Source organism: Cucumis melo, chromosome 10 (genome assembly GCF_025177605.1).
Source record: "Cucumis melo cultivar AY chromosome 10, USDA_Cmelo_AY_1.0, whole genome shotgun sequence".
Classification (NCBI taxonomy): Eukaryota; Viridiplantae; Streptophyta; class Magnoliopsida; order Cucurbitales; family Cucurbitaceae; genus Cucumis; species Cucumis melo.
Window position 1 is genome coordinate 13572965 of NC_066866.1, and position 16831 is coordinate 13589795.

At 33.1% G+C, this 16831-nt stretch overlaps 1 protein-coding gene across 1 annotated transcript; it reads left to right on the plus strand.

The window, feature by feature from the left end:
- The first annotated feature begins 384 nt into the window (after positions 1-384).
- On the plus strand, positions 385-6317 carry LOC103496757 (WRKY transcription factor 55). Its single transcript, XM_008458745.3, has 3 exons — positions 385-897; positions 1811-1942; positions 5713-6317. Exons 1-3 carry the CDS (start codon positions 500-502, stop codon positions 6134-6136), a joined length of 954 nt encoding a protein of 317 aa, XP_008456967.2. The 5' UTR covers positions 385-499; the 3' UTR covers positions 6137-6317.
- Positions 6318-16831: the final 10514 nt, after the last annotated feature.

The window sequence follows — 16831 nt, forward strand, 5'->3', positions numbered from 1 at the left end:
AAGAACAAAAATAAATCAATTGCAATCTATCAAAAAGAACAAGCCCAAGTTGAGAAGAATAGTAGTTAGTTTTACCAATTCCCTTTCTCAAATAAATAAAAAAAAAAACCCCATAATACAAATTCAATTGAAATCAAAGTAAAAGGGAAAAATAAGAAAAACTAGAATTTTAATTTTTAAAACAAACTCCCCATATAATATAATTCTCTCTTATTCTTAGAGAGTCTTTGGTCTAAACTATATTCCCATCAAATTTTGTTGAAATTCTACTTTGACCAATGACCATGACCAAGTCCCTCTTTTTTTTTTTTTTTCTCCCCAATTGCTACCTCCTTTTATATTTAATCATTTTTTTGTACCGTATACAAGAAACATGTTATTCAATAATCAATCACAAAACTTTGGGTTATAAAGTTTTTCGTACCATCAGTACATACATACATACATATATATATATATATTTCTTTTGTGGTATTATAAAAGCTTCAAAGTTCTTGCCATGGAAGAAGCCATTTCTTTGATTCTTCGTGGGTGTTCTTTAGCAAGGCAATTGGAATTCAACGTTTTAAATTTGGGGAATAATAATATCAATATGTCAGATCAATCCCATTTCATGGCTCGATCTTGTGATGAGATTTTGGGTGTTTTTTCCGCGGCCAAGGACCGGCTGAGCAGCCATGAACCGCCGCCTCTCACAGCGGGTCAGGGGGAGGTTGGGTTGGAGGAGTGGTTGAAATCTACTTGCTCTCAAGCTATGGAGTTGGCGCAAATGCAGACGAGATCTCCCTCACCGCCGTCTGCGATTGTGACGGTTCCAGCGGCTGTGAAGGATTCTGGAAAGCTTATGGCAATGGGTTTTTCTTCTTCCTCCTCGTCGTCGACAAAAGCACGAAGACGGTATTGATTTTTTGTGGTTAAAATTATGCATTGTGGTTGTGTTAAAATTATGCATCCTGATAATGATGTGACGAGTTCTGATTTTTAGGTTTAACTCTCAGGCACAACCAAACAGAGTAATTTAACCTGAAACTTCAAAAAATTACAAAAAAGAGATAGAGAGAGAGAGAGAGAGAGAAGATAATAAAAGCTCTAAAGTGGATGGAATTGGGTTTGGTAAAGCACGGGAAAGGGAAGAATTAGATGGGTTTTTCCACGAAGTTAAGTATAAACAGTACTACAATGTAAGACAAGATAATGCTTCTTTTTTTCCTCTTTTTCACTTAGTTAGTTCATCATTTCATTAAATTGTTTGATTTTCCTACTCATTAAAAATATTTGTCTGTTGAGTTCTATTTGCTTTGTTGCTTGATAATAATTTAGTTCATTTTTTTTGGTTTCTGAAACTTGTGTGACCACTTAATAACTAAACATTAAAATATTTGTATTTACCATTGCTTTTCATCACTTTTTACTAAACCCTTAAAGTTTAGCTTGATTTTTCAAAACTCTTAAAAATAAATAATAAAATAAAGAAATGAAGGGTGATTATAAGCTTAACTTTTTTAAAAACAACAAACCAAAACAAATTATAATTATCGAGTGGAGCTTGAATATTTTTTTTGTTTATAATTTTTTTAGTTAAAAAGTAAACTAGTTAGCTAATAAACGCATTACATTGATTCATAAATTTCATTGTTTATAATGTTATAAAACCCGTCCTTCCAAAACTTCTTTGTTTTGAAATTATCCAAATAAAATAAAAACAATAGGTTGAATTTTTATACCAATTATTGACATTAATTTATGCTTGTGTATATATTGAACTAACGTAGAAGATTTGTGTGTTGACATGAAATGGTGGTTTGAGCAGAAAAGATGATATGGAGAAGAGGACGGTGAGGGTGGGGGCGCCGCGCATCGGAAACACAGAGCTGCCGCCCGACGACGGCTTCACATGGCGGAAATATGGACAGAAGGAGATTCTTGGCTCTAGGTTTCCCAGGTTTGTTTGTTTTTTTTTCCTTTAATTTACACATTTCATTTCTTTTTTGTTTCGGATTTTGAAAAATGTTTACATTTTGGTTTAGGTTGTCTACTGTTTTTTAAGTTTATGTTTGTTTCTTGCTATCTCACTGTCTATTTCGTTTTGCTGTTTTTCACATTTTTAACTAAACCTTGCTTTAATTAATATAATTGGGTTAAATGTTTTGATGTTTCTTTAACCCAACACAATTAAAATCATTATAAAGAAAGGTTGGAGAAAATAAACCCACATTTTAATAAACAAAATTATTATCAAATGAATGGAATAAATAATGTTCTTAAAGTTTTAAATGATCCAATACTTTTGGGATGATTTTAGCTGAAATTACAAGTTTGAAGGGAAGAACCCTAATTCAGAAGGTGGTTTTTTTTTTTTTTTAAAAAAAAAATAATAATTTATATGATAAGACTCTCGAAAATATCTTTAAAAAAATTTGGAAATTTTATTATCTTTTCACAAATGTTTTCATTGGTTATACTAAATATTTGAAAACGTTCTTTTTTCCATTATTTTTATGAAATTATTGTTTACAAATTCATATTTTTGGAAAAGATATGAATAAGATCTCATTTATCTATTAAAAGAAATCATGTTAATCTTTTGAGGGGAAAAACAAACAGAATTTGGCATATTTAAAATGTTTGAAGCAATTCTCTGTAGTTTCAAACCTTTTATTTTCTTGTAAAACGCCTAATTAGTATCAAAATATTTTCAATTAAAAATCAAAATATTTTACTTTTATTTTATCAATTGAAAATGTCATTTTCTGTGCAAATAAACTAGAAATAGAGTTTACTCAAAAGTCAGCATTAAATCACAAAAAGGAATAATTAGTGCTTCAACTTTGGTTACTAACTATTTTGTCTCTTTTTTTTTTTCTTTTTTTTTTCTTTTTTTTTAATTTATAACGATTTAGTTATCTAACTAACTTAACCCATGTGCTTTACTACTTATACCTATTTGATTTGATTTTTATTGTGAATATTTTCATCAAAATTAAGTCGTCATTTTTTCTAATAATTATGATCTAGTCTGTATAGTTTATCATTTAAGTTTAATTTTCGATCAATTTATCAATCTACAAGTAAAAAAATTCAAGAACAACAAACCAGTGCTTAAAGAAGAAATAATTTCAAACATGACATAAAATGCCTAAATCCATGACAAAATATTTATAAAATCTTTTTAAGACGTTGTCAGTTTTATTTGTAATAATATTACTATTAATCAACGCATGCAAAATAGCAATTTGAGTGAATAACAAGAATTTTAATGATATCTAATGAAAAATTCAAGGCAAAAAAACAAATTAATTATTATTAATTAAGGTGATAATTAATTAACTTAATATTATCAAACTAAGCATAACTCAATTGAAGGAAGAGTATATTAATAATTACGAGCTTATAGTTTGAATCTCTCCATTTTAATTATAGAAAAGATTAAATCTTATATATTAAACTTTGTGATTGAATTAATCAAGTAGAAAATTAAATGGAACACTTACGAAACTACATTTTCTAATAAGAAATTTAGAGAAAATATGCTAATTTCATTTTTTAAAAAAAAAAAAAACGAAATGAGGATGAAAGGTGGGTTTAGCGTTCAATTAGATTTTTTTGTTTCCTTTTATAAATATTAGGCTACAATTAGATTGAATTGAAAGGTAATGGTCCATAAATTGATTCGACTTCATTAATAAGTTTTTGGTCAAAACAAATTCTTAACTTCTCTTTAAATCAAGCAATCTTCTTATATTCTTCTTCTCCCCCCAAAAAAATTATTATTATTATCACGTTTAAATTGTTTTAGGAAACAAAATGAAAAACAAAAGTTTTAGAAACTAAAAAAGAAAATATTGTCAATGACAAAAAAATTAAAAAAATAATAATAAAAAAAATCTTGTGCACTTCTGGGGAAAATGGTCTTTTTCTTCCTACGAAAAAGTTTGTTTGTATATTTTTTTTTTAAAAAAAACAGAAATATGTTGATGGATTGATGATATAAATTAATAATTGAATGTTTGACTCATTCAATTCAAAACAAATTAAAGTGCTTTTGTTCTCCTTCAAAATGTGGGTCACCCTTTTTTTTTTTTTTTTTTTTTTACTTTGTGACTAATTCTATGGTCAATAATTCTTCTACATTTGATCCCTTCATATATATATATATATATATATATATATATATATATATATATATATATATATATATATATATTAAACCTTTCCATGCCTTGTGGAATTTGAATTTTCATTGACACAAGATAACATTTTAATTTACTACTTTTCTTTTTTAATTACTACTTAATTATGTTTTACAACTTGTTTTTCCAATTAAGACGTATAGTATTTTAGTTTTGAAAGCAAAATATTTTATTAAGGGATTTGTTTCCTAAGCTAATTTCAAAATATATATATATATTTTCATGCTTACAAATATGTATGTGTTTGGTGTGGGATTCTTAAATTTGATTCATCTCTAGACCAATTAAATGAGTTGTAATTACCATTCGTTGTATTAATCTCAAATTCAAAATCTAAATGTACTAAAAAATAATTAATAATAAGTTTGTTTTCAAAATTTAATCCATCATCTACCTATTGCTTTAAAAATTAAAATCTAAATTATCTCAACTGAACTTAGTAAATCTCAAAAACATAAATTATAATCGAGATTAAGAAGTAAAATATAATATATATTTTTATCAAAAGTACTTTAAAAGTTCAAGCGATTATTATTAATTTTAGAATTTAGTGGTTATTTAAAATAAATAATATAAAATTAGTTATGAAAGTGGTTTTGATTTGGGTTTTCCCCATTATATTTTATTGATCTCATGAAGTATTGTTTAAGTCATTTTTAGATTCGAATAATATTCTCTCACATTCTAGAATTGAAATATTTAACCAATAGATATATTTTTTCAGTACAATATTTAACAAATATACATGTTTTTATCCTCTAAATCTGATTAAAAATTCAAATGTACATACAAAAAAAAAACATTCAAGTTAAAATTTGCAAATTAATCCATATGGTTCGTAAATAATTTCAATTAATTAGATCCTATAATTTTAAAATTTTGAATTTACTTTTTATTATCTAGACTTATTTAAATTTAAACATATAATTTAGTCGAATGCATTTCTTTTACATAAACTTAATGCCAACCACTGATAATACCTTTTGTTACCTTATCACATATTTTGACACATTTCTTTTCTTTTCTTTTCTTTTCTTTTTTTTTTCTTTTTTCTTTTTTCATTTTCATGAGCAAAACGTAACATTTTTTGGTTTGGCCAACAATATGTTCAAATCTTTAAAGGTACATAAAAAAACAAAAGATAGAAGAGTTTTATTAATCAAACTACATGGTTTATTAAAACTTTTTATACTATGATAATAATTAAGGTTGATCTCAAATCATAAACTGCATCATATGTTAACAATTTCGTCTAAAAATTAAATCTATTTTCTCTATTTCTTATCATGTCTAAACTAAAGTATAAGAGTTTGAATATTTTTAGACAAATTTTTAAAAACTAATTGACAAATAAATAAGAAAACAGAAATCTGAGTTACTGAAAATACAGGAGAATATAGAAATCAAATAAAACCAAATCTGCATAAAATATTTTTTATATTTAAAAGAAAAGGTTACCTAAAAAAATGGCAAGCGTAAAAGTGTAATTAAAATCATCATCTTCATGAATTTCCTTTCGCAGAGGCTATTTCAGATGCACCCACCAGAAGCTCTACCACTGCCCAGCCAAGAAGCACGTGCAACGCCTCGACGACGATCCCCACACGTTCGAAGTCACCTACCGCGGCGACCATACATGCCACATGTCCGCCACCGCCCCCTCCGCTCCCCCGCCGCCACCCCTCGCCACCGGCCAACCCATCTCCCAGTTAATTCACCCCGCCTCCGCTGCCTGGCTTTCCATGGATGTCGTCGGTTCAGGGTCGAAATCCGGCGCCCCGTGCAGCGTACGGTACGGAAAAGAAGTGGGGGATCAGTTTGCGGTGGTGGACATGGCTGACGTGATGTTCAATTCCGGGACCAGCAGTAGTAATAGTATGGACTCTATCTTTGCCGCTTATGTGGCGGAGGATCACAAGTGGGAGAAAGAGGACAAGAAGAATTAGTACAATTATTTCTTTTTTTTTTCTCTAACTTTTATATTTATTAAATTTGCAATTGATATTTGTCTTTCTAGTGTTCCTACTTTTTTTTTAAAGAAAAAGAAGTTTTCAGTGAGGTCCATAATTATTCCCATGTCGATGTAGTACTTTACTAAATTTTTAATTATTACTCCCCATTTTTCCAATTACATCTCACTCTTTTTTTTTTCTTTTTAATTTAGCATTTGGTTATATTTTTCTTTCAACTCTGATATGATATTTGATAGGTATAAGATCCATTATAATTAACTTGAATTAGAATACAGTGAATTACACATATATAATACATAAAGTGAAACAATAAAATAAGAAAATATAATACATATATAATACATAACTACTATATATATATATATATATATGTCTCAAATATATTTTCAAGTGTTTAATTAAACGTAACTAATTATAAAAATTAATGGCATGATACATAAAATTAATAGCTTAATAAGACTATTTTGAAAATTCTTAAATTATATAGACTCATTACAAGAAAAATGATCAGCCATGACACCTCACTACAACACAAATTAGGAGAGAACACTATAAGAGATGGGGGTACTCCTGACACACAAAAACGTCGGGGAAAGTGAAAAAATCGTCGGGGAAGGATATGCCGACGTTTTTATCGACGTCGGGACCTACGTAGGAAAAACTGAGTAAGGAGAGACATTCCCGACGCGTGAACGACACGGCGTCGGGAATGCCTCTCCCGGCGTCATGTGTCTCGACACCCTTGACGACGTCGGGAATACCTCTCCCGACGCTGTTTTTTGCGATGAAACCACCGGCGTCGAAAATACCTCTCTCGACGTCTTTTTTGCCGACACATATCGTAGTGTCGGGAATGATATATTCCGACGTTTTTGTACATCCTATTGCCGACGTTTTGTTGCGTCGAGAATTCCTTTTTATATATATATATTTTTTTTTAAATATGTAATTTTTAATTTATTTTCCCTTAAATATTTTGCTCAAATAAGTTCTTTATTTTTGTTAAATAACGACATACGGATTGGTCAAATATTTTTTCGACGTTTTGGATTAAATTAAAATTACAAAGTCAATATAAATTAATAAATTAAGAAATACAAACAAAAATTAAAAAAAAAAAAGATAATTAATAAGTTCAAAAAACATAATTGTTCATAATACGAAAAATGTAGTTCTCATAATACAAAAAACTGCAAACAAAGTCGTACGTCTCCTAACGAGGCTCGTACACGCCATGCTACACCTTGGGTCCTACAATGTCACAAAAGTAAGTAAGTTTAGTACATATATTCATATGTTCATTGTATACTATCATTGCAAAAATTTAAGAATAATAATGGAAACATACATACGTACCGCAAAGCTAAGGATCATGTGGTGGTCCTTGCTGTGCCCGAGTCATGTCATGTATCAGCTTTTACATTTGTTCCATTTCTGAAGCTAACGCTTGGAAATTTCTATCTTGAAATTCAATTCGTTCCAAAGCTTGATCAAGTTTAGCTTGTATTTGAATCTCCCTTTCTATGGCCGACTGAGAACATGACGTCGTGGAACTGCTTGCACTCATCGTCTTGAGGGCCTTTGACTTGGGTCCTCAACCAAGGCCTTTTGAGTAGCCTGGTCGTCTACCTAACACCTGATCGCATATCTCATCCTCAGAGAGTGGCTAACTACCCTCTACGATAGGCTGGGACTGGAGTTCCAGCATTTGATTCTGCAATAAATTTAGAAGCTAAGTTAGGTAATGCAAAAATATATAATGAAAGAGGATAATTAATAAAGACATAACTTACATGCGCATCCTCTGCGGACTGCGACACGAACGTCCAACTCGAACGTGTGTTTCTTGGAACAACTCCACACGATCGACCGACTCTCCTTTTCTCTTAGTGAGCTCGTACTATTGTTGTAGAAACGACTTGGACCCACTGCTATGATTGTAAGGCTGCTTCTGTCTAGCAGCCTCGTTCGTCCGTGATTGCTCCTACATGAAAACAATTATATTATTTATTTCTTATACATATTAAAACTTGAAATCATAATTAATCATGATAAATACCTGGAATGCACGACTCATCTAGTGGTCGTAAAGGAAGTGTCAATCCTCATGACGTCCAACCAATATGTTTGGTGGGTTGGCACGAGCCTCCTCCGGGTCGTTGTACTTTTTGAACTGTCTGTGACAGTCAGCTCGAAACTCTTTAAAGGTCGTGAGCATCTGATGCTCAACAAACCTGTTGATTGCTTGATCATTGAAATCAAGCACAAAAAACCGCTACACATTACAAAAATAACACATTAGATTGGTTAACTTAGATATGTTCCACATGAAATCATAAATGTGTAGTGCACTTAATTAACTAAAGGTCGCCCTTGACGACCTCAATGTATTCTCTCCCAACGTCCGTCCACTTAAGGCAACGGACGGAAAATGTCTTTTGCACGCACATGCCTATTGCCTGGCTGAAGCGAACGGCGTATGGGGAAATAGACTTTTCTGCTCCAGGGGCGATCGTCATCAAAATGGGCCCGTTTATTGCAACGTGGCGCTCAAACTCCAAGAATCGAGACTGCGCACGTCTCCTAGGATTCGGAGTCGCAGGTTGTTGAGAAGAAGACCCTGCTCAATAAATCGGTAATAACACATAAATGTTAGAAAAAAACATGAAATAATCGTAGGTTAAAATGAAGGAAATTCTTACACTCACCCGTGATGTTATCTAAATCATCCTCAAACTCGAGGAACATAGCGTCCGTCTCCAGAAAATTATTACATGGGTATGACGATGACATAATCCTGTGGACGTAGAAAACAAACATTCAATAAGCAAATACGAACTCTAGCTAGAATCAAAATATATAAGCTATATAAATATGAGGGTACGTGGTTTGTCACTATAATTTGTCGTTGCTTGCATGTGACAAGTGTTCATTCACATCGTCGATGAAGTCATCAGCGACATGACGCACAATTGGTCTTTCAACGATTGTGGGATGAACGTCAGTTCTACACAGAGTGTCATCCTCGATGTGGTCATCCACTTGATGGCTTACAACAATTTCTAGTACATTAATGTGGTCATTGTCAACATCCTCCACTTCTGGCATGTCTCATATACGCTTATTTTGGACGACTTGCACAACTTTCCAATTGCTACCATTTTTTGGGTCATCTACGTAAAAAACTAAATGTGCTTGAGTAACATGAATTACAGGTTCCTCCATGTACCAAAAATGAGATGTGTTGAGAGATTTATACCCTATTTCAACGTGTGTTCTTTGACTTTTGTTGATGTCAGTGTCATACCACCGACACTTAAATAGCCATACATTTCTTCCCAACGGATATTGTACGTGCAATACTTCATCCAGGACACCGTAAAAATTATTGTCGCCACTTTCACTTGTATCGCTTTCACTGATGACCATTACTCCACTATTTTGAGTAGTACGTTGGGAATCAAGTTCAACAGTGTGAAATCTTAGACCACCCACGATACATCCATTGTAACAACGAACGTCAAATGATGGTCCCATCACAAGTGAAAAGAAATTGTCAGATAAATTTACAGAATTACACAGTTCTAACACCTGAAATGAATGTGACAACGATTATAGACATCTCACGTGCTTAAATACGTTAGTGCTTACATGTCACACTTAAACTTGTTATATACCTGTGCTCGAAACCATTCAGGGAATGCCCATTCATGTCTTTTATACAAATCCATAGAATTTTGAGCATGTCGACGTTGGAGCCTCAAATGTTTTCTAATAGGGATGAGGATGAGTTTACTTTCTATAAGAACAATGTATAACAAATATTTAAGAATTATGAAGATGAGAAATGCTTACTTGCAATACTCCGATATTTCGTCTACATTGTTCAGTATGTACCAATGGAAGAGTCGTTTCTCTTCCTGTGATATAGCACGAACACTTGACGCACCTTAAGGGTCGTACTTTCTGCTTGAAAATTTTAAAGTTACCAACTACCTCGTCCTCTACAATGGTATCATCATTTCGCTCATCTCTTGTGAATCGAGTCTCTATATCACTTAGGTAACACAAACAAAAGGTGCTTGATTCATTCATGACATACGCTTTTGCAATTGACCCCTGAGGACGTGCTTTGTTTCTAACATATTGCTTTAACGTGCGTAGACTTCTTTCAATTGGATACATCCAACTATAAGAAACCGGACCAGTAATCTTTGTTTCATATGGTAAGTGAACGGCAAGGTGTACCATAACGCTAAAGGCAGGTGGAAATATTCTTTCCAACTTACAAAGTATGATTATGATATATGCTTGCAATCTGTTCAGATCACTTACTCTTATCGTTCTAGCGCACAAGTCACGAAAAAAATTACATAATTCGGTTATAGCAGTGTACGCGTTCTTCAGTAAGAATGCTTGAATTCCAATTGGTAGTAGTCGATGTAATAAAACATGACAATCATGCATTTTGAGTCTTGATATTTTTCCCTCTGTTTCATGCACGCATCTCGATATGTTGGAAACAAATCCATTGGAAAACTTAATTGATTTCAGGAATCAATTAAGTTTTCCAATGTGTAGCTCGCATGTGGCTTCACCAATCGGTTACCCACTTCTATAAGATGTAAATCCTTTTTTATCTTCAGATCTTGTTGGTCCAACCAAGCATTAGTGGTATCCTTCGTTTTCCCTTCGATGTTCAACAACGTACCAACCAAATTGTCACAAACATTCTTCTCAATGTGCATTACGTCAAGTTTGTTACGTAATAGTAATCTCGACCCATAAGGAAGTTTGAAAAAATACTTCTCTTCGTCCAATTAAGAGCTCTCTTTCTTTTTTTATCCTATATTGAAGGATGTTTACTCATAACTGAAAACTCCAACTGATTTAGTTGTTCTAATATTTCATGCCCATTAATCACCACCGGAGGAGCCCTACGCTCTACCTTTCCATCATGTAGCCTACTTTTACGCACACGTGGTTCTCTGGAAGATAGCGTCTATGTCCCATGAAAGATATTCTACCTCGTATCCCGAAGGACGATCTATCACCCATGCATATAAGACATGTCTGATACCCCTTTGTACTCCACCCCTATAGGTCACCATATGCCACAGAAGTCGTTAATCGTCCACAACAAGGCTGCATATAGCTGAAAGAACTGACTTGTAAGAGAGTCATACATACGCACCCCAAAAGTCCATAACTCTTTCAATTCCTCAATCAATGGTTGGAGATACACATCAATTTCTCTACTAGGAGATCTAGGACCGGTATGAGTAGTGACATAAAGAAATTTGTCTCTTTCATGCATTTTCATGGTGGCAAATTGTAAAGAAGTAACACAACAGACCACATACTGTACTTGGGTTAAACCCATCTTAAGCCAAGCCTAAATACACGTTCCGTGGATCAGAAGCAAAATCAGGATATTTAGAATCAAAGTGCTTCCACCCCTCTGCATCAGCTAGATGTTTTAACACATTATCTGTTTCAACACGTTTATCCTTATGTCATCTCATGTCAGCAGACTCTTTTGCGATACAAACAAGCATTGTAATCTCGGTACCAAAGGAAAATGGCACAATACCTTAAGCGGAATTTTTTCCCTCTATTATGATGAACCTTGTACCTAGCCTCGCTACATGTAGGACAATGTTGCAAATCAGAAAACTTATTCCAATACAATACACAGTCATACTTGCACGCGTGAATAGTCCCGTATCCCAAGCTCAAGTCACGAAGTTTTCATTTTGCTTCATAAAATGAACTAGGGATAGTAGTACTACACATTGGAAACGTTGCTTTTAAGAGTTTTAACAACATGTTGAACGAATTATTACTCCAACCATTTAGAACCTTTACATCATCAACTTAACCAAAAAATTCAACGACGAAAATTCAGAACAACCGGGGTAGAACTCATTACATGCTTCAGTCAATAAGTCCTGAAATATATTGTTTGTTCTATCTTCATCTATATCTACCCCAACATTCATCGGCATTTCATCTTCCAAACGAAGTTCCTCTATTTCCTCTTCATGTTCAATAAGGGCTTGTAAATCATTTAGCATACCAAACATATCACCTTCTTCATTAAATTGACTACTACTAGTTCCTTCATCAGAAGGATTGCTACTAGTTCCTTCCTCAATGTTCTTTGTACCTCTAAAGCTTAATGACTCTCTATGATACACCCATTCTGTGTAGTAGGGGGATATTCCAATAGTCAGTGGATGTCGTTCCACACCCTATAATGAGCTCCAACTTAAATTCAAACATCTCTTGCATGGACACTTTAATTGTCCGTAGGCATCAACGTGAAACTTGGCAAATTCTAGAAATTGTGCCACTTCCTGTCTATACTCAAGGGAGAACTTATTTCTAAGCTTCATCCAACCCTTGTCCATTGTTTAAGTCCCTAAAACATAAATATGTTTGATTAGAAATATTTCGCTCTCACTCTCTCACAGCTATAAATTACTCCCCTGAATTTTCACTATTTTTCAATAACTAACTTCAAACTACAGTGGCTACCATAACTGCAGGATAGCCAATACAACCTAATTATTAACAACAAAATACTTCAAAATCTTCGCATCGTTTAAACTCCTTCCAACAACGCTCCTTACAAGCTATCCTACTACCACCCCTTGAAACTATCCCAAACAGAAAAAATTCAAAACAAAAAAGGCTACCATAACTGCAGGATAGCAAAAAAAAAATTCAATTTAACTATAAACCCCCCCTCCCCCAATTCAATTTTCCTTTTAACTACAAATCCTAAACCCTTCAAATTTTAATTCAACCACAACAACATTACACACATTCTATACAAAAATACATTTAAGAAACAAAATTCTATTCCAAAACAAAATCCTAAAACAATTTTCTTTAATAAAAACCCTAAAACTTATATTTAAACCTAAACAAACTTATATTTAAACTTACCTAAGGTCGCAGACGGCGGCGGGCAGCGACGAGGGATGGCAACGGTGACGAAACGAACTATGACGGCGGACGACAGGCAATGACGGATCGTTTCTCTCTAACTCTTTTTCCTTTCAATTTAAGTTCTGTGTAAAACAGAACTGAAACGAATATATAGACGTCGGAAGATCCCACTTATGGCATCGAGAATACCCTTATTCCCGATGCTCATTAAACCCATTTCCGACGCACCATCAACGCTCTTTATTCCCGATGCCTTTCCCGATGCACTATGCATGGCGTCAAGAATAAGGGGTATTTCATATTTAATGTGGCCTTATTCCCGACGTCGTTTGACCGACGCATGCAGCACGCGTCGAGAATACATTTTTTTCGCGATGCAATGCCCGATGCATTGTGCTTGGCGTCGGGAGTACTTGTTTCTTCCGACGTCCTATCGTCTGCGTCGGAAGATTGACTTATTCCCGACGTCCTTTTTTCGCGTTTGTTTCGACGTCAGAAAAACTCCTATTTCTTGTAGTGGAAGAAAAAGAATGTCATAAATGTCAAAGTTTGTGTTTTTACACTGTTTTCGGATTCACTTTTATGTTACAATTATTTGTTGTCATAAAAATGTAAAAACATTAAATAAATAATTTTATTTTATTAAAATAAAAATTTCCCCCAAATTTCACTTTACTCTTTCATTTTCTCACACAAACCCTTTCTTTTTCTCCAACATTCAAATGTCACCGACCAAATCGCCACTACAAGAAAACGGGGCTATTCCGACGCACAAAAACGCGTCGAGATAGAGAACATTGGGAAACATATCCTAAGTCGACGCAGTTTCCTATGCGTTAGTCGTTGTCGTCTTTTTTGGCATTGTATCAACCACTTTGGATTGCCTATTCCTTCCCTGCGCCATGCACATAAACGTCGGGGGAAATGAAATATTTAAATAATAATTTCCCATTTTCTTATGTCATGCATACATATGTCAGAATTCTGGTAACTATTCCTAACGTCTTGTATACACACATCGAGGAAAAGGAAAATTATTATTTAAATGTTTCATTTTCTCCAATGTCCTACATACACACGTCAAGAATTGGTCACCATTCCCGACATTTACGTTGACTGTGTTGGAAAAAAGATAAACATTTAAATAATAATTTCAAATTTTCCCGACATCATGCATACAACATCGGGATTAGTGGGGTCATGCACGACATTTCACTTATTGGCATCGGGAGATCCCCTATAAATTTGAGTTGTGTGTTCACAGAACACATAATTGAAAACAAAAGAAAAGAAGAGTTAGAGACCAAGAGAGAGATTCATAGTTCGTCGTTCACCCTTTGTCGTTCGCCATCGCTATCACCCTGCTCCGCCGCTCACCATCCTCTGCTCATCGTCCTATTCTGCCACAACCGCTCTACATTCCGGTAGACTATTTGTTGTTGTTTTTTTAAAAGTTAAATAATGTATACTTTACATGTATATTGAAATTGTTTTCGTGGATAGAGTTAAAATTGTTAAAATGTATGTTTACACATATGAAAATTGTTTATTGAAATTGTTTGAAGTTTAGAAATGAAATTGTATGTATAAAATGTATATTGAAATTTGCTATAGGTTTAGGGTTGAAATTGTTAAATTTTATTTTTAAATGTATTGAAATTGTTTGAATTTTAGGAATAAAACTGTATGTATAAAATGAATATTGAAATTGTTATAGGTTTATGTTTTAAATTGATGAAATTTATGTTGAGGTTGAGATTGTTAGAGTTTTAGGGTTGAAATTGTTAGAGTTTTAGGGTTGAAACTGTTAAGTTTGTTTCTGAAATTGTTGAATTGTTGAATTGTTGAAATTGAAAATTGTTTCGTGTAGAGTTTCCAATTGATTGGTCCATAGTATGGAAACAAGCTCGTACAGATCGAAAGGAACAAATTCCTAACAAAGGGACAAAGGAAGTTGTCGATCTTATAGTAAGTAATTTCATCTAATATATTTAATGTTGCATGATTAAACAACTAATAAGTATTTTTTTTTTCACTTTTTTAGGATGAATTCTTAGCCACCTAAAAGGAAAATAATTAATCAGGTAATGAGGATATATTAATACAAGCTTTGATTGGTAAAGATCGACTTGGAATAATTCGAGGAGTGAGGAAGTATGCGACAAAGAAAAAGTACTTCCATACCCCAAGACAAACAAAAAGAAATGAGAAGGACGAGGACAAGGCACTTTCTAAAGAACACGATCAAATGACCCAAAGAATTAAAGAGTTAGAGGTAGAACTATTGAAACACAAAAAGAGTGATGGTTACGTAGAAGAATTAAAAGAAGAATGGGATATGGGTTCAAAAGAAACGTCATCGATTGAAGGGGCTGAAGAGAATGAGTTTGAAGATCTATTCACTAATTCGAAATAGAAAAAAAGTCGTAGAGGATGCGGCTAAAGTGAATGAAGAAAAGAAGGTTTATTTTTACAAACCCTTAATCCCTAAAGTTACATGTTCAATTTGTATACTGTCCTTACCATTAACTTTCTTACCCAAAGGTGAACATATGCAAGGAAGATGAGCAACTAGCAGGTGTGAGGTTAAATAAAATAAAGGTTAGTATTGACCATAATTCATGAATCCAAGGTTTAACATGATTTGGTAATTAATCTACGTATATGTATACATATTTAACAAAGACTTTTAAATAGGTTGGAACCCCAGTGTTAATCTTTATGGTAGGAGTTTGAAAAATTGACTAAAGATATTACCATAATCTCAACGATACCAATTCAAAGTGCTCTACTAGCCTTACGATGTTTACTATGGCAACTTGAACATATGGGGTCACCGATCTGATTCATTGTGCTAGTTAAAGTATTTAGTGTGTGAAGAAAATATTGCATAATGATTGAGATGTGGTGGGATTTCTATTCCACGTGCCCAATATCTACTGTTTATCTCGATGCATACATGATGTAAGACATGTTATTATAAAAATATTGTTCAGTAATTACGTTTGAATTTTAATTATTTTCATTTTTTTTCATTGCAATTGTAGGTGTCTATAAATTTATTGATAAAAGCAAAACTTTGAGTCTATACAAGTTCTTGGATGCTGGATCCATCTCATTTTCAAGTTATGAAGAATCACGTGCACAACTGTTGAATGCTAGATTACTTGGTGTAGATTATAATCAACTTGTACTGTTTTCTTACAATTTCGGGTATGTGGATGATTTAAAATACGCTCTTACTTTTCACACACATATATAGCAATCAGTGGAGTTTGGTGGTCATAAATCACACGAAGGGTGTTGTCTTTTGGATCGACGCTTTAAAAAATCGTATCGACCAAGATATAATTGAAGTAGTTGAAATGTATGTGATGCTTACTTATTTCATTAATTTTCTTTTTTTGTGTATGCCACTACTTTAAGTAGGTAACATTCCAATATCCTTTTGTAAATCGTTCAACATCTCAAAGAAGAAAAAACAAAGTTCGAAGGTCGTGAAGGTATGTGAATATCGATGTTAGAATAGTTGTAAATTATTTATTATTTTTAACATATATATACATATGATTTTTGTATGTGTATGCACAGTGTCCTTAAGCAATTAGGAGTAGTTGAATGTGGTTATTATGTCATGCGGTTTATGCGTAATATAATTTTGTCAAAGAGTACTTCGATTGTAGACGTAGTAAGCATAACAATTTTTAAACT

Excerpts from the sequence above, each read along its gene's own strand:
- LOC103496757 (XM_008458745.3), top strand. The coding sequence starts at position 500 with ATGGAAGAAGCCATTTCTTTGATTCTTCGTGGGTGTTCTTTAGCAAGG. Across the intron at positions 898-1,810 it reads TCGACAAAAGCACGAAGACG|AAAAGATGATATGGAGAAGA; the intron begins GTATTGATTTTT and ends TGGTTTGAGCAG. Across the intron at positions 1,943-5,712 it reads CTTGGCTCTAGGTTTCCCAG|AGGCTATTTCAGATGCACCC; the intron begins GTTTGTTTGTTT and ends TTCCTTTCGCAG.